The sequence below is a fragment of the Thermobia domestica genome, chromosome 9 (genome assembly GCF_964235325.1).
Source record: "Thermobia domestica chromosome 9, izTheDome1.hap1.1, whole genome shotgun sequence".
In the NCBI taxonomy this organism is placed as follows: Eukaryota; Metazoa; Arthropoda; class Insecta; order Zygentoma; family Lepismatidae; genus Thermobia; species Thermobia domestica.
In genome coordinates, this window is record NC_137462.1 from 62,653,100 (window position 1) to 62,671,638 (window position 18,539).

Here is an 18,539-nt window from a genome sequence, read left to right on the forward strand (position 1 = left end):
GCAATTTGTCTACTTATAATAATAATAATAATAATAATAATAATAATAATAATAATAATAATAATAATAATAATAATAATAATAATAATAAATTACTTTGATCCATTTCGTCGCAATAGAATATGTTATGATTTAGTGACTGCCTCAATTAAGTCGTGACGCATAGTCATGCATGCCGCACAGGCCTCAGGTAAAAGATAATGCAGCACCTGGATGTGATAAGCCTTTTTCTTAAGTACGAAGTGCATGGTTTGCTACACATTTCAATACTACTTTGGGATGGACTTTGGGATTCCATGTACCCAACTGAGACGACGTGTTGACTCTTCTGGACTCTGCTCGATCACCTGTCGTATGGTTTTCACAGTTTCCAACGACGTCTATGGCCGCCCAGAATGTTTCTCGTCATAAACACTCTCAGTTCGATGGAACTTATTGACCAAACCTATAATGGTTGTTCGCGTTGGAGCTTCTCTACGGTCACATCGGCGAGACCATTCTTGGACTTCAGCAAAGGGTAGTCCGTTGAGTCTCCATTCCACCTTCGACGTCTATTCGCTGTTGTAAGGTCAATAGCTTTCAGATTATCTGCAATAAAGAGTCAAAAATTAACTGTTTTCCCATAAACTGTTAGGGATTTATAGGAAACCTTGTATGTGTGCTGTAATCAAGGATGTAGCCACAGGGGATTAAATGGAAGCCGAGTCCCCAAACGATTTCCTGCTCCCCTTCCCAAATAAAATCCCTCTCAAAGAAGACTTTTGGTTCGTTTTTAGTATTGAAAAGGTCCCCTGAAAAAGTAATCCCCCTTCCTTCGAGAACAACTTGCTGGCCACACCGCTGGCTGCAGTGCTCTGAACACAATTGTTTTCATTATAGTAGACGTATTTCGTGGAGCACTCTTAGTGGGTGGATTATACACGCTGAGAGTAGAGCACTGAAGCCCTACCGCTGAAAGAGGATCCGGACAATTTTTCATCGGACGTTTTGCCACCAGTTTCATTAAGGAAGGTACCCTATCTTTGTCAAAAGTGTTTTACTTTTATTCGGCTGGTAGTTCTGTCTCTCTAAGATTTCACTTCTTAAGAAAAACACTACTGCAAGAATGTTTAGGTCGCCTTCTGTAAGGAGGATCTTGGACATCGAAATGTCCGTAGTTTACAAACCTCTAACCTAAATATCCATCACCAAACAGTATTAGCCCATTTGGAGAAAGTTGGCTGCAATGACGTTCTTAACTCCATGGTTATATGCAACCTACCTCACTTCGTTGATTGTCTCATATTGTGAGATAAGATTGTTTTCATCAGGCATTGCACGAACTATTTAATTTCTCAAAAAGAATTATTTAATTTTAATTTCTTTTTTCTCATGTTTTATACGTAAGACTCTTCCTTAAGAATAATTTATTATGGTTCTAGATTGTGTATTTTCACTAAGGAACTATAGTCACAAAACATCCTTCTAGTCGCACTATATTTCGCTTTTCAGATCGCACTTGTCGCTCAAAATTTGGAATTGTCCAACTCTTGGTTGTTACCCGAATTTATATCACACGTAGAACATATTCAAAAACACTCGAAAATACTCGAATCTTCCAGACAGGCAATTACGCACTAACCTAGAACTTTTCGAGAACATGCTCTAGTTCTGTTACTTGCTACAAGATGACGTTATACTTCGACTATCTAACTATAATTGACATTTTGCGTAATTTCGCCGCTTCCCGTAACATAGCACTGGCTCTACAATATATTGTTATTATGAGCTAGCTAGGTCTTGGCCCTTAGTGAAGAAGTCAGTGTGGCCCTTAGACTAAAAGTTTGGAAACCCCCTGGTTTAGGTTAGGTCATGCCTACCTACATACTGGTCTTACTCGACCGTTGCCAGAATAATCATTCATTTCTTCTGTGATTGGTCACCTACTCCAAGAAGCATCTTGAACATAGAAATTTCCAGAATGAAAGCCAATGAAGCACATTTTTGGAGGGGGGGGGGCTGTTGTTTTTGATAATGTATTTCTATTTTCCCCATAAACCGTACACAGAGAATAATCCGTTCTTCGAACAGCGGTATATTGTACAAATATGCGGTATCCTCTTGCTTATGTACTATAGAAATCTGTACGGAGCATACGTTATCCGTATGCTACATAGGCACTGCCCTTAGGTATTACATTATGCCATTGCAGGATGTCTGACATCTAACAGTTTTCCGTATATCACATGCATATACTTATGTTACCTTCGTCAACTATATGTTATATACATCCATTTGTGTGTGAGATCCTGACTGCCTACATTGTTTCATATGGAAAGTACGTATAGATAGAAAACATACACAGAAAGTATTATAAAACATGCGTTTTTAGTTATACGTCTGCTGTAGGCCTACGTTAAGTCCAAAAACTATAGAAATTACGCATGTAACTTATCTCTTTAAGTACGCCACCTACAAATTTTTTCTCAGTGAACTTTTTTTTTTTTTTTTTTTTTTTTTTTTTACAGATCTGTAAAGAATTTGCGCCTTTATGGAAACAGAATTGTAAAATATAGCGCAGTTTTGAAGAAAGGTCGCTCATATTCACATCGCAATATCTTACGTCTGATTATAAAAATTCCAACATTTTTTGCACATCTACTACAGTGGCAAGTCTGGTCCCCAGTTTTTTGAAAAAAAAAATGAAATGAAATCTTTGAGTTTTACGTCCCACGCTTATGCCGGTTAGGCTAAAGGAGACGGTGATGATGAGTAATGAATGAAATGGTGGAATGAAGAAAGTGGGAGGAAACGGGAGAACCCCGAGAAAACCCACGCACACGGTGTTTGTCCACCACAAAGTTCACTTGGCGGGGGCTGGGATCGAACCCGGGACCCCAAGCACCAGAGGTGAACGCTCTACCACTGAGCCACCGCGGCCCCCCAGTTTTTTGAGTGACAAATATAATTTAAGCTATTATTTATATATTTTTAAAAGTTTATAATAAACTTTGATATACCTATCGTAGTCTGGGTTCTGGCTGCCCCTCAGATTTTACCTTCTAGATTCGCCACTGATCTACTAGCTTCAACTGTCATTTGTTAGACCAGATCCGCAGCAACTCATATATTGCGATTTGGGCCACTAACAGCACCTCGTGTGCAAATGGCTGACTAATTTTGAGACTCATTTGATAGGAAGTTTATGTCCTAAATTAGTTTAGGTATCTAACTAAACTACAGAGACAAGAAAATAAATAAATAAATAAATAAATAAATAATATTATATGAAATCTTTCCGTTTAATGTTCTACGAGTATACCCTTTAGGCTAAGGGAATTGATGATTAAGACAAGTGAATGATGACGGATGAATTGGTGGAATGAGAAAGTGCGAGGAAATGGGAGTAGCCTGAGAAACTTCACGCACACGTTGTTGTCCACCACAAAATTAATTGGCCGGGAATCGAACCAGAGACCCCACACATCAGAGGTAAGCGTTCTACCATTTATAAAAATCCTGACTTTTATTTTCTTTTTCAATCACTGGTCAGGAGTACTAGACTCTACAGGGACATGAACACAGAAATATCGAGGACAGTTACTATTCCAAAGGCTCTCCTACCGGGAACCGAACCCGGGACCACATACATCAAAAGCGCATGCGCTAGCCACTAGATCAACAGGGAGAGCGTACCACTGAGCCACCGTGTCCCACTGTATTAAACAAAACAGTATGAGTGCTAAAAAAAAAAACAAAGAAAAGTGCAAGCAAGAATAAAAAAAATAGCTTTTGAGCACAGAACTTCGACAGATAATGTTTATGGCAAACGCATAAAAGCACTATTTGGTTGTTGGAATTGTCGATACAGGCGTATGTGTAAGTCCGTACACCGAAATAGTATTCGTAAGTGAACGGAAAAATTGTTCACAAGCTTTATTGATAAACCAATTTCTTCGCTGGCGTTCGTAAGCCGACAGCGGTTGTACGAACTACCGGATTACACGGAGCATCTGTATTTGAGTATAAACTACTTGTAGACTTTGGGACAAAAACCCGTCAAATTCAAAAAGTGGAAGTATAAAGGAGATAGCTTCACAAGAGTTTCTCTTCATCCGATTTTCTTCGAACTTGGCACATATATACTAAACCAAAAACAAATCAACACGTATTTTTGTTGTTGTTTGTTTCTTTCAGAAAATAAGTTAAGGAGGGTAAAAGGCACCTTTTCAAAAAACGGTCCTCTTGATTAAAAGGGACACTTTAAAGAAAAGAAACTCTGCCCATGCAAAGATGACTTCAAAGTAGGAAATACGGGTTTTATCGTTTTTGCGAGAAAAGGGTTGCAGGGGGCAATGGCCCAATCGAAATGACAAAGGAAACCGCACAATCGTTATAGAAATTGGATTTCGGAGGAATTGCTCGAAACCGTGATATGTTGTAGATATTGTGTTCCTAAGAAAAAGTCTCAATGGACACAAGCACAAATCGCTGGCCGTTTGGCCACTTTTTTGAAAACAGCCGAAGATAACGACATTCTGGATCTCGGTATAAACGACGAAAACCATGATATGTTGTAGATATTGTGATCATGAGAAAAAGTCTTACTGGGCATAACCACCAATCACTGATCGTTTGGCCACTACAGGGTCGCTTTTTTGGAAACAGAAAGTAACGGTATTCTGGATTTCGGTGGAATTGCTTGAAACCCTGATATGTTGTAGATATTTGACCCTGAGGAAAAGTCTTAATGTTCACAACTACCACTCGCTGACCGTTTGGCCACTACGAAGCCATATTTTTGAAAGCAACCGAAGATACTGATGTTCTGGATTTGGTGAAAATGACTGAAATTGTAATATGTTGTAGATATTGTGATCTTGAGAAAAGGTCTTAATGGGCACAACCACTAATCACTGGCCGTTTGGCCACTACGAGTCCACTTTTTTGAAAGCAGCCTAGCCGAAGATAGTGATATTCTGGATTTCGGTCAAAATGACAGAAACAGTGATATGTTCTAGATATTGTGCTCCTGAGAAAAGTTTCAATGTACACAACCATAAAACAATAATCTCTTAGTCACTACAAGGCTACTTCCTTGAAAACAGTCGAGTATAACGATATTCTGGATTTCTGTAAGATTGAGTATAACTGAGATATGCTGAAGATCTTCTTATCATGAGAAAAAGTTTTAATGGACACAACCATAGAATTATGCCCGTTTGGCCACTACACGTCCAGATTTTTAAAACAGCCGGGCATAACGATATTTTTTATTTCGGTGTAATTGAATGAAACTGTGATATCTTGTAGTTGTAATTCTGAGAAAAAAATGTCCAGGGATTTCCAGTTCTTTCCTTTGGCCCGCAAGATGAACATCTGAATATCGTCTAGGCTTAAATGATGTTGGCCGCTACTCTCCTTATCCCTTTTCCGGGTTGTGGGATAAGATTTTTCAGGGTTTCATACAATTCTACTAAAATTCCAGAGAATCCTTACCTTCCACTGTTTTAAAAAATGTAGCCCTGTAGTTGCCAAATGGTCACTGATTGGTGGTTGTGTCCATTGAGACTTTTTCTCAGGATCACAATATGTACAACATATCACAGTTTCAAACAATTACAACGAAATCCAGAATACCGTTACCTCCTAATCGTTTAAAAAAGTGGCCATATAGTGGCCAAATGGTCAGTGATGGGAGGTTGTGCCCCTTGAGACTTGTCTCAGGATTACAATATCTACATCTGTTTCAAACAATTCCACCGATATCCAGAATAAAGTTACCTTCTACTGTTTTCAAAAATGTGACGCTGTAGTGGCCAGTCAGAGATTGGTGATTGTACTTATTGAGAACTTTTTCTCAGGATCACAACATCTACGACATATCACAGTTTCAGTCATTTTCATCGAAATCCAGAATGCGGTTATCTTCGGCTGTTTTTTAAAAAGTGGCCCAGTAGTGACCAAACGGTCAGCGATTTGTAGTTGTGTCCATTGAGACTTTTTTCTGAGGAACACCATATCTACAACATATCACGGTTTCAAGCAATTCCTCCGAAATCCAATTTCCATAAGGATTGTGCGGTTTCCTTTGTCATTTCGAAGGGAGCACTGCCCCTACAACACTTTTCTCGCAAAAACGGCAAAATCTGTATTTCCTACTTTGAAGTAATATTTGCATGGACAAAGTTTCGTTTCTTTAAAGTAGCCCTTTTAATCAAGAGGATCCTTTTTTTGAAAAGGTGCTCTTTTCCCCCCTAACCTATTTTCTCAAAGAAACAAAAAAAAAAATGTGTCGATTTATTTTTGGTCTAGTAATATATGTGCCAAGTTAAACGAAAATCGGATGACGAAAAACTCTTGTGAAGCTCTCACTTACATTTTCACTTTTTGGACTTTGACGGATTTTTGGACCAAAGTCTTCAATTACTACTTTTAGCGGACCCAACTACTATTTTTATTTTATTCTATTAGTTATCTTAGATACTGACATTGCCAGTTTTAATTTCTTGGGGGACAAATAAGGGACAGAGAAATTTTGGGGAGTAGCTATTTTCTTGTAAACCGAAAATGTTTGTTTTCTAGTACTTTACCTATCTTACAATACAACATATCGATACAAACCCTTCCTCTCTCTAGTATCGTCACTGATACTGACATCTTCAACGAAATCGATTTGAAAAATGTAACATTCCTAGCGATTAAACGCGCGTGGAAGTTCGGTTGGCAACACTGACCGTCATAAATGGTTGTAGTCTGTGTCCTCGCGCAAGGCGAAGGCTGTCGAGGACTAACGATGACGAGTTAAATACGTCATTTATTGTGGAAACAGAACAGTAGGTCTAGGTAGCTGAGTGTGCATTACTTTCAATATTGGGGAGGTATTATGTCGATTCAGGATGGAACAGGGAGAACGAACAGTTCTATTATGAGAAATGTCGTATGAAACGGTATAATTAATGATCTGTGAAACAATAATCGAAATTGCAGTGTGTATTTTTGTTTTTTGTATAAGTGAAATGATTCGTTAGAGTAGGAAAAAATTTTCAAATTTGTGTTCCAACAAGTCGTAAGACTTACGTCTGTAGTACAGTCTTGACATTTATATATATAAGTGCTAGTGAACTGATGTATTATTATTAAAATAATGGAGTCGAATGATATAGAGACTTGTGTGAAAGATTGGGAAGATCTCAGTGATGAATTCAAAACATTCGAGGTATGTGTTCAAATTTCAAATGTGTATTTACGCATTGCATAGTTTATCAGAAAAGTGTTATACTAGATCGAAACCAGAAGGATCTACACTAGATTTAAGCAGTACTATTGAACAAATTCAATTCAGAATACCACAATTGTACTTCATATCATTCACAAATATTGTCATTGTTTTAAAGATTTTATAGCCAATGTATGCGAAGCGTGCCTAATTAACTTGCATTGTAATTCTTACCACGCCAAATCGTGAGTCTTCCTGTAATTAATGTACCGTAAAATTTTCTTAGAAGTCATCTCTTTCAATAGCTACTTTTGTCCTTGGTTGGTGTGTACTCAAGTGTTGGTTTTAGCAAGGAATTTTGAAAATCTTGAATCCTTTTTTTTATACCCACTGGAATCAATTAGAAGGCAATACGGCTTGATAACTTTTGTAACAATCACGGTTAATACTTACTGCAGTGTTCCTTCATTTATTTATATTTAGTATAGGGTCCAGATATTTGAAGCCTAACCTAAATTAGATTAACTTACCGGTAAGCCTTAACATCTTGGACGTACTCTGCGGCACAGAGACCTATTTTTATTACGTTTGTTTGTGATATTTTGTCACAAACATTGTTTGCACATGCATCAATATAAATTGTTACATCGTAAGTTAGTCTCGTTACAAAATAAACTGAATTTTTATGAATACGCTGGATACAACTCAGGGTTGACTGGTTTAAACCAGCTGTTTAAAAAAATGGTTTAAGCAAAAAAAAAAAAACAACCGAAAAATGCTTTAAATCGTGTGAAATTCATGGTGTTTTCACATATCAAACCACCTGCATTAGTTATCTTCTTCTCACCTTTTAATCAAGACGTCCCATGTTCAACCGTTCTTTCAAGTGTAAACCAAGTAGTGATTCGGATATCACTTTAAGCGAAAGTCTTCTTCTTAATAACTTACAGTAAGTATTACATAAGGATGTTAAGCGTAATCATACGAAACGAAACCAAATTGTATATTTCTGCTTGCTTGAATACTTGTTATTTAATAAAGAAACCAAGGTTTCTTAAATATATTGATAGAAATTGGCAAAATTTATCAACTGCCCACGTAGCTTCCAAGATTAGCTTGGATTTTACTTTGTTTTAATTTTATTGAATGATATATACATACTAAATGTGTAATTTAATACCGCAGGTTTACCGCACTGATTGATTATGATACATTGACCTTAAAATTTTACATGCAAATACATTTAAAGTAATAACAAGTCTTCCCAATGGCTAAGGCGGAAGTTTTCCGATTTATATATAATTCTGTATAATGGTTTCATTTGTGCAACTGTTTATATTTTTTTATATTTTTATCCTTCTGCAATGTCTCTTGACAATTACATTAAAAAGTATGTAAAGATGTTTTTATCTTTTGTAAAGATATTTTGACAACGAATTTTTATCAGAAGTCCTTCGTGAATGAGTCGGCAGACTCATTGCGTTTGTGGCCAATTAGTCCCGGTTTCGAGTCCAAATAAAAAACAATTTCGCTCGGATGAGCCGAGAAGCTTTCAGATTCCGCTTTAAGCTTATGTGATCCCATCCAGCATAATTCTGTTATTGCATAATAACATCGAGGCGAAACAAACCTATTTTTGTCCATATGTAATATAAATACATAGAGCAAATTATTTAAACCGAAAAAATCCTGGTTTAAACCAAAAAAAGGGGGGTTGAACAAAAAAAAAAAAACCTTTTTTTTTTTCAATAAAAACCATTGTTTTTGCCAACCGTGATGCAACTCAACATTCCTATTTTGAAAGTGCAGTCGTGATAAGTATTCCCCCCCACCCCTCACACTCATGGTGCAAATAGAATAATAGATATTGTATGACATTTAATGAATTAGACTGCTATTTATTTATGCCAAATGCTGTAAGATGCGAATTCAATGAAAATACAGAGTGAAAAAACACGACTGGCCCGCGAACCTGTAGGCACTAGATAGTCCAAGCCTAGTTGTACAGTCCATTTGCTCCCAATGAGAGACCACAGACGTAAAAAGTGGATATACATGACTGGTCACACTGAACAGAGTAGCATATTGGTTAGCGCACAGGTATATTTGGCGGGTACTACTTTTTCGCACCAATTGACAGTCGCACATTTTTCACTCTGAATTCTGTAAGCAAATAGAATTTCATTATTAGATGTTGATAACTCCCATTCAAAAATGAGTAAAATTGTTGGTGCAGATTAAGAATCTGAGTGTCACGCAGTAGGGAATGTATGGATGAATTCCATTAATTCGCAAAAGAAGAGTACCATCTAAGCGAATTATGTAGCCTAGACTCCATGCCACCGCTGGCTAAAGCAAGGACATAGAATTAACATAAAAACTATTACAACTTGACGCCATACGGGAAGCATTTGCATATATCAGGATGACTTCAAATAACGCTGTAACTCATTTTGTTCTCATATTTGCTCACTCGGTCTTCCAGTACAGCTTAATGGAATACGAAGTAAATGCTATCGTGTAAGCAAAAGTAGCTACTAGAATAAGTTTTTAAGACATTGGGACTGGGAGTCAATTTAATGCAGATGTAAAATCATTACGTACCTTTGTGTCTAAATTGATGGTCTGTATGTAGGAGGCTTGAAATATAAATGTTGTCAACGAAATATAGGTGGGCTTTAAAAAGAAAGGAAGAATGAAACAAAAGAAAAAAGTGGATAAATTCTGTTTTGGGGGGACACGTTATTTTTTCTAAAAATTGATATTACTTTGCTAAATATAGTGTAATTTTGATTAGTTTGTTAGTTTCAGATAGGATCGATCAGATGTTCCCTCTTGTACTTATCTTTAAGTCTGTATTGCACTTCCCAGACTCAGTTCTTACTTTAGTACGTATTCCCCGCCTTTCCAGAAAGTTCAGTACTTGTTTCCTTTGCAGTATACGTTCGTATGAAGTTTAGAATTGAAATATCACAATCTACGCAGGATCCCGCCTTGCTTCCAATTAAAACAGCAAATAGTTTCATTTTTGTGTTCAAACATTTAGGTACTATTCCGCCAAGTGGAAATAGTCCTGGCAACACTTCGTGTTCCTCCATTACAAACATTGCATTTCTATTCTATTCACTTCACAGATTACTAACACCTTAACTACTCTTCTGTAACAACAGCTTGCTTCTCCTATAAACATAGTTGTTTTTTCCTAGTTTTGTTCCCTCGAATACTCCACAATGGTTATGATCATATATTGTGGTACCTATTTTCATAGTCTGCACGCAACTTTTCCAGTATATGATTGTAAAATACACGAGAATAATTAGAAAAATACATATATTCTTTTAATTCTTTTGCCGTTGAAGGAAAGCTTCTTATGACATAATTTCTTGGATTTTGGAACTCAGTCCGATTCTTCAGAATTCGCATGGTTATCGTTTACGTTGGGCTAAATAGTAATAAAATTATAATGATCGTCAACATAACCGAATCTTGAAAACTTATGCAACTGAGTTGTACTTCCTTTGGCGTGGGAGACCCGGGTTCGATTCCCGACGGGAGCTCATGTGGTTCGGATTCCACATTAATCACTAGGTCTACGTCTCATACACCCTTGATGCTGAACAGGACGTTAAACTCAAAATCAACTCAACTGAGCTGTACTGACATGTAAGGAACTTCAGGAAAAGCAAAAGGTTTTGAATTCGATAAATTAATTTGAGAGAGATCTATCATATATATATATATATATATATATATATATATATATATATATATATATATATATATATTCTCTCTCTCTCTCAACATGTGGCTCAGTTGTGCAAGTAGGCTGTGGTGCAAATAAAAGAGGAAAGTTTCATGAGTAACTGATACCAAGTGCATTGATCTTGACTGACAATTAAACATGTGTAGGCTATCTGCTGCTAAGCTTCGTCGTAAGTTCAACATAGAACAAATGAACGAACATCAAGTTTTCTGCGCGTCTGGGTAAGACTGCTACAGAAACTTGTCAAATATTGCAAAAAGTGTGTGGGGCCACTTGTGTATCCTGTGCAAGTGTATTTTCATGGCACAAGCGTTTCGAGAAGGGTACGGGAGCAAATTGAACGGGTCCGACGAACATCCGGGTCCAGCAAGAACAATGAGAACACTGGAATTGATGGAGAAAGTGAGGACACTGAGCACGGAAGACTGAAATATGTTAGACCATGAATCCTTGCTGAGGAGCTGCACGTGAATAAAGAAACTGTGCGACAAATAATAACCCACGATCTCAACAAAGCGGAGGTCTGTGCCCGTTTCGTGCCTCATTCCTTAATAAATGACCAACGAAGGGACAAGGTTGATCACGGTTTAAAAAAAAAGAAACTGATTGCTACCGCTAATAGGGCCCTAACTTCTTCCTGAATATCGTTACTGGGGATGAGACATGGGTTTTCCAATATGACCGTCGACGAAACTTCAAAGTGCAGGGTCTTCTAACTCTCCACAAGCAAAAGAACTGCGCCAATCAAAAGCCAAAATCTAGCTTCTCTCTCTCGATAGTAAGGGCATTGTGCATAAGGAATTTATGCCTATAGAACAGATAATTAATGCCTCATTTTACCTTGAGATGTTGAAGCGGTTACTGCAACGAATCACACGTGTGAGGCCCGAGTCCTCACTCAAAGGTTCGTACTTTGATGACGTAACGGCCATCAAGAGAGTTGTTTTTCTTACAGCTCCAATCTCAATTTCGAACTGCCGCACTGTGTAAAATATGAAGAGAGTTCGAAAAAATAAATGTCTATAATTACTGATGTAGCAGATACAGAAATTGATATATATATGTATTCAATGAAATTATTTGGAAAATCGTTAAATTTCTTCCCTGTTTGTAAGTAATACATAACTGTAAATGTGTAACGACTTGTGGTTGCAGGACAAAACAGGAACACAAAATACAGGATCTGCACTCCTTAATAATCAGTCGCTATTATATCGTGCTTTAACAATTGATTTGATAATTAGGTGATTAATTGAAGTATCCGATGCAGAAACTTCGTGAATTTCTTTTACCACCAGGCCAGTACTAGAAATAATATATGTAACATAAAGTGGAAACATTTTAAAAAGAACATTTTAAAAACACACATTTTGATTGTCACTGAAAAGTGTTATTCTTTAAATTTTCAGACTGTCCACCGAGAGTATTTACGAAAATTAGAGGAAGTTGGAGAGTTACAAGCAAGATGTTTGAAGGAAATAAATCACCAGAGATACAGGATAGGCATAATAAAACAATCTATGAAGAAGTGAGTATAATATTACAACATTTAAATATTGTAAAGGCGCATGTACATTGTCTATTATTCCCAGTAAAAGTTCCATATAGTCAAATCAGGTTTTGTAGAGATTTTTTTTTCTTTCTAAATGTGTTATTAAGCTTCCACCATTATGATTAAGCAGTTATTTGCGTATTTTTTTCCGATGATACACTCTGTTATTTTGTAACACAGTTCATCAACATATTTTCCTTACGTAACATGTACAGTGATTCTTAGTTTCGTAAATATTGCTAAATATCGCCAGAGATTGAAGACGAATGGAAGATGCTGGTGAGTCGAACTTTTGGCAAACTGCCATACTTCTTTTCTTATAACCTTTAAAATTATTTTCTTATATGATTTTTTTTTTCTTTTTTCATCCTTGGTCTATAATCTGTGAGTACTTCCGTTAAAGGCTATTTTTCAGAGAAAAAATGCAGGACTTGGCTTTATTATTAACAGTTTTTCCAAGTTGGCACCAGTGATGGCCATTTTATGATTGAGATTCACTCAGGTTATCTGTTCGTGTGAGACTTGCGCTACCTCAATCTTGGACGTATTAACCTCATCAGGCGCCCACTCACTAAGATCTCGGGCTCGCTATTCTCGATGAGGCTTGTACTAGCTAATGTTCGTGCTCAGTAACATCATTGAGCACCCTCGTGGCTATGTGGGTAGTGTACTTGCCTTTGCTGCGAGAGCCCCGGGTTCGATTCCCTGTGGAAGTTCACATTGTTCAGATCCCACGTTAAGCAGTACATCCACGTCTCATAACCTTGCTGCTGAAAAGGGACGCCAAACTCAAATAAAAAAAGTCACTATTAGGATTGAGGATCACGCCCACTTAAGACTCGAGCTGTGGCAGAACTTGTGCTCAAACATACATACTCTTATTTATTGACCTCGAGGCCAATTGAACCCGAGAGTCAGGATCTCGTGAGTTTCAACATTTCTGGTTGGCACGTACTTACCACGTACTTATAGCTCTATAAGAGAAACTTGATCGCTGGCCAAATTGGAATAATATCTAAATGTACCATAAAAATCAACCACATTGTCAGATACAGAAGGCAATAGCTAGAAATGTTAAATTCTCAATCTGCTGGTGTTGTACGTATCAAAACACGTTAAAAATTTTGAATATATATATATATATAACCCTGCATAAGAGCTATTTGCATGTCCGAATGAAATATTGGGAATGTAAGAAATAATCAGTTGTGTGAATCTTGTATAGATATGAAAGAAAAGAAAAAAACCTCAGGAATCTACTCAAAAGCAGAATATCCGGTTTCAAATCTTTGGTAACATTTAGAAGGAAACAATATAGTAGATTCACTTCCCCTTGGAGTTAGAAATGAAACTCAGAGACCAGCTTCCGAAATTTGTTAAAACAGCCAAGATTAAACATGAGTAAAGGTTAATTGAATAACTAATAGGAGTTAGTGTTTAAAACGCAAATTAATGATGACATGAGTTGACAACATTCCCTTGTAGCACAAAAGAGTACATAACCTGACATCTCAATTTCGGTAATAAGTCACACAGTCAATGGACGAGTAGAACTTCAGCAGCTACCTACGTAGGTCTGAAAGTATTTCTGTACTGCTCTTCACCGCCGTGACCACTCTTAGATGTTTGTATTGTTTGTACTATTATTTTTATCCTTCTTGCCCAAGACTCCACAGAAGAGCCAAAAGCTTAAGGAATCGAAATTCGTAGTGTGTGAGATATTTAGCAATATTTCTGAGCATGTCCCTATACCGCCTAAAATTCTTTGGCTTCTTTTAAACATACAGAGTAAAAAATGTGAATCACAACTTTAATGATATTCGTAACTTTAATAAAATAAATCCTAAGTGGTCGCATTTTATCTGTTACAATATGTACTGAGATAAAAGAGAGAAAATTGCTCTAGATTAAATGTAGCAATAACGAATTTTGTGTTTTCAGTTTGAAGAAGGATGGGTCCAATGCTCAGGACCTAGAAACACTGGAGAAGGAGATAATGAGGAGGAAGGCCCAGTTGTACGACATGGAGCAAGCACTCCCAAAAGAAAACGGACTGTACCTGAAAATCATTCTTGGGAATGTTAATGTTTCAATTCTCAATAAGAATGAAAAGTAAGTCTCTTCGTTAGTTGTTAACTTACATTTGTTGTCTTTTGTAAGTCTTCGGAATTGTGCTGCATCTTGCGAGTTTGGTCGAATATTACGTAAATCTAATAAATTATAAAAACTATTACATAGTTTTAAGAGATTAAAACTCAAAACAGTCATGCTTATTTAATTTAACCTTTAGGAATCTAAGCCTGTTCCGTCATGTATGCTCCTTGGAAACCAAACAACTTTTTAAACGCAATATTTATGGAGTTGTAATTGGTCGAAACAAGAAGCAAAATACGCAGAATTGATCAAATATTTATATATTAAAAAAATCATTTATGCCCGATGAAGCAAGCGTAACGTAAGGGAGTCGGATATTTTCTCTCTCTCTCTCTCTCGAAAATGGGATTTTTGCCCTCTTGTTCCGGGTTAACTTTTCCCCTCTCCCCACCCTCTGTAAAAGCAGTCAAGGTTCTGAAATACCACAGTGTTCCCTCTGAAAACCTTGCAACGAGCTCTTAGAAACTAAACCTGTTTGGAACTTTTTTTGTAATAAAGGATGGCCTCATTCTACCTCCCGTCCTTACCCCATATTGACACTGGATATATTTCTTCCAACTGAAAATAAAAAAATAGAGATTAATATAGTATATAAAACCAATAGCATAGACTTCCAAAGAGAAATGTAAAATAATATTGCATTTAAACAAAAGTTATAACTAGAGACCGGATGTTTAGACATTAAAAAGCTAGGAAATGGGCATTTAAAATTTTTAAAAAAAAAAGTAGACAGTAAAATAGGCACTAAAATGTAACTTGAAATAATAAAGATAAATACTCAATACAATTAAAACAATAGATTCAAGTCATAGATAATGTTCAAAGAATATAGAAACGTATTTGTTACTATATTCTTCTACTGTATATATAAAAACGAAGCTTAACATGTATTCCATGTAACTTTGGCAAATATATTCTCTACAGCGCTTTTTCACTACACATACCAATCCAAATTTTATACACTTACCAGTATTACATACAACAGTCAAGAGTTTTACGACATCTTATCACTACAAGCAACACTTACATTTCTCGGAAGAGGCAGAATCCTTTCTTGAAATACTAAATTATAGTATTTTCCCCAATAAAGTCTTATTTTGAAAAAATGCGTAAATTAGGCAACACTAGGCACTAAAGCAATTATTTAGGATGGAATGGGCGAAATAGGCAAAATAAAATTGTCTTAAATTGAAACTATAACCTCACATATAAACTTTAAAACGTTATTTTTCATCATGTCTTTAATATTAAAGAATAGACATTTTGCTTAACATCCGGTCTCTAGTTATAACCATATATATGTAACTTTATAGTTATTTGGGGTTCAAGGGGGTTACGTGATAGTAACTGTATATGATTACTTGAATTCCTAAAATCAGTGTTAGAATGTGGCAGAAGGCTTAATTAAACTCCTGGGTGGACTTTGTGGTAGACAAACACCGTGCTCGTGGGTTTTCTCATTTCCTCCCACTTTCTTCATTCCACCATTTCACTCATCTCTCATCATCATCACAGTATCCTTTAGCCTAACCGGCATAACCGTGTTTTTTTTTTTCTCCCTCTCTTTCTCATTTCAAATTCAATATTTACTATTAAAAATCAGTTTGTTTCTGTCAGTGCTGCTTCGTGACGTTTGGAAAAGCTGTGTGATATTTCGTTGATTTAATTTCTGTGAACAATGACAATCATGCTATTAGTCTGAGATTGTCTTCTTTACTTACCACATATTTGTTTTTCTCTGGTGTGCAAGGAAAAGATATCTTCATCACTTAGTGGAAATTAGTAGCTTTGTAACCCTCTTTACTTCTGTAATGGGATAACCTACAGTAGTATAAAAAATGTTTATAAGGTATATGGATGCCGTCTTTGTTCATTAAAATAACAATGTTACTTTATTTTGTTTATTATTGATATTATTATTATTATTATCAGGGTTAGCTGGTTTAAACCAAGGTTTAAACCAGCTGTTTTTTTTTTTTTTTTTTTTCAAAAAAACCAACTGGTTTAAACCAAAAAACAAAAAAATATGTTCGTAAAAGTGTGTTTGTAAAATCTTGATGAACACACATTTGTGGGTTATCACGTTTCACTCCCGTATATTATTCGTATTATATTCAGACCTAAATTCCCCATTCATTACTCAAAAAGATTATACTACAAAAGCAACTTTTTTTTTATAAGTTTATAAATGTTTATTTTGTGAATTTTTGTAGTTGTTATTATTGTTATGTAATTGCAATCGAAGAAAAATTCTAAATATTGTTTCGTTTCAATGTTTACTATTGATAAAATACATCGAAAATGCCGTACTTTGTGTGTGTGGGGGGGGGGGTCATACAGACCCCACGAGAGGCATTTAGTGAAATAAGTATCTTTGGTATCTATTTATGTATAAATGAGTCTGAGCCAAAGTGGACTCAAATAATTCGTATCTTTATTCACTTTTCTTATTGATATGCAGATTAAGTCGGTGTATTTCTTTAATTTGGACCAATAAAAGTCGTTGTTAACTAACTTGAACTAAATTAGTTCTTCTGTACTCCGTAGTACTTTGAAATTGTTCATATGTAATTCTGTGTAATGGTTTCACTTGTGCAACTGTTTATCTTTTCGCCCTTCTGAAATGACTCTTGACAGTTATATTAAGAAGCATGTAAAGATCAGTACAACGTATTTTTTTTTATCAGGATTCCTTCGTGAGTGAGTCGGCAGACGTATCGCATTTGTGGCCAATTAGTCCTGGTTCCGAGTTCAAATGGAGGACAATTTCTCTCGGATGTAACTCGAGAAGCGGTATTTATTCCGCTTTAAGCTTATGTGACCCCTTCCAGCATAACCCGGTTGTTGCATAATAACATCTAGGCGAAACAAACTTATTTCTGTCCATATATGATATGAATGTATAGAGCAAATTATTTAAACCATAAAAACCATGGTTTTTGCCAACCCTGATTATTATTATTGCCACTTAATATTATTACTAGTAGTAGTAAGATAGCACTCACCTTATATTCAATGTATAAAATTTTAAAGTTATCCCATTTCGGAAGGGAGTGAGCTTACAAGGCTATTCATTTTGACTTTTAACAGTTTTCGTGCCATTTATTGTGAAATGTTGAGCTTTTATCTAAAAATAATAATAAATTAGTTTGATGAGATGAACAATACAATGACATCGCTAGACTAACTAGTAATCATTCCCTCTTATATAACCAGTAGAAAATGATTAGAATGAGTAAAAGCTGCTTCAGTTACTAGTAACGCATGCAGCAATTTCAGGTTGCCGCATCTTTATATTATACCATGTACTTTTGATTTTTTTTTTTTTTTTAATACATATGTTTTCCTATAAACTTATTGAATAGTGATGTGTGCTTTGTAAGAAGTTAGAAAGTGCTGTGGAAGAATGACCAACGACCTGTAATTTCTTACTTTCAATTTAGAAAGTATCAGTGGTCATTGCCTTTGATTCGGTACTTATAACTGTGTAATTGACCTCGTTGATGGCGATTTTTTTGCTTTTATGTTATTTTGATATAATATAATTATCAGAATAGTAAATTATTTTATTAATTCACTTTGTTTATTTAACGTGTAATTGGTGGAAGCTTTAATTATTATTATTATTTTTAACTTTGCAGATTCAAATACAAAGATGAATATGAGAAATTCAAGTTGGTTCTCAGCGCGATAGGCTTTATTTTGGCTGTGATCAATCTCATCACTAATCTCAGGTATGTGACCTGCTAGAAGTATAACTTCAGTTGCTCTGATCAGTTTCGGGTAATATCCTTGCAATGTGACGTTAAACGAAATTCCCCAACGGGCTGTTTTCCCGTTGCAGAAGGTGCCCATGGTTAAAATAGTTAACT

General features: G+C 35.9%; 1 protein-coding gene across 2 annotated transcripts in view; it reads left to right on the plus strand.

Moving 5' to 3' along the window:
- LOC145694688 (transmembrane protein 120 homolog) overlaps positions 1-18,539 on the plus strand; it is a 64,128-nt gene that overhangs the window by 33,097 nt on the left and 12,492 nt on the right. The window contains exons 1-4 of one of the 2 annotated variants that reach the window (XM_081771195.1): positions 6,754-7,198; positions 12,371-12,489; positions 14,455-14,625; positions 18,309-18,401. In XM_081771195.1, coding sequence (XP_081627321.1) covers positions 7,127-7,198; positions 12,371-12,489; positions 14,455-14,625; positions 18,309-18,401 — 455 coding nt within the window. In that variant the 5' untranslated portion in view covers positions 6,754-7,126. Of the gene's footprint in view, positions 1-6,753; positions 7,199-12,370; positions 12,490-14,454; positions 14,626-18,308; positions 18,402-18,539 lie in introns of those variants that run through there. The other variant, XM_081771194.1, reaches the window with a different exon arrangement.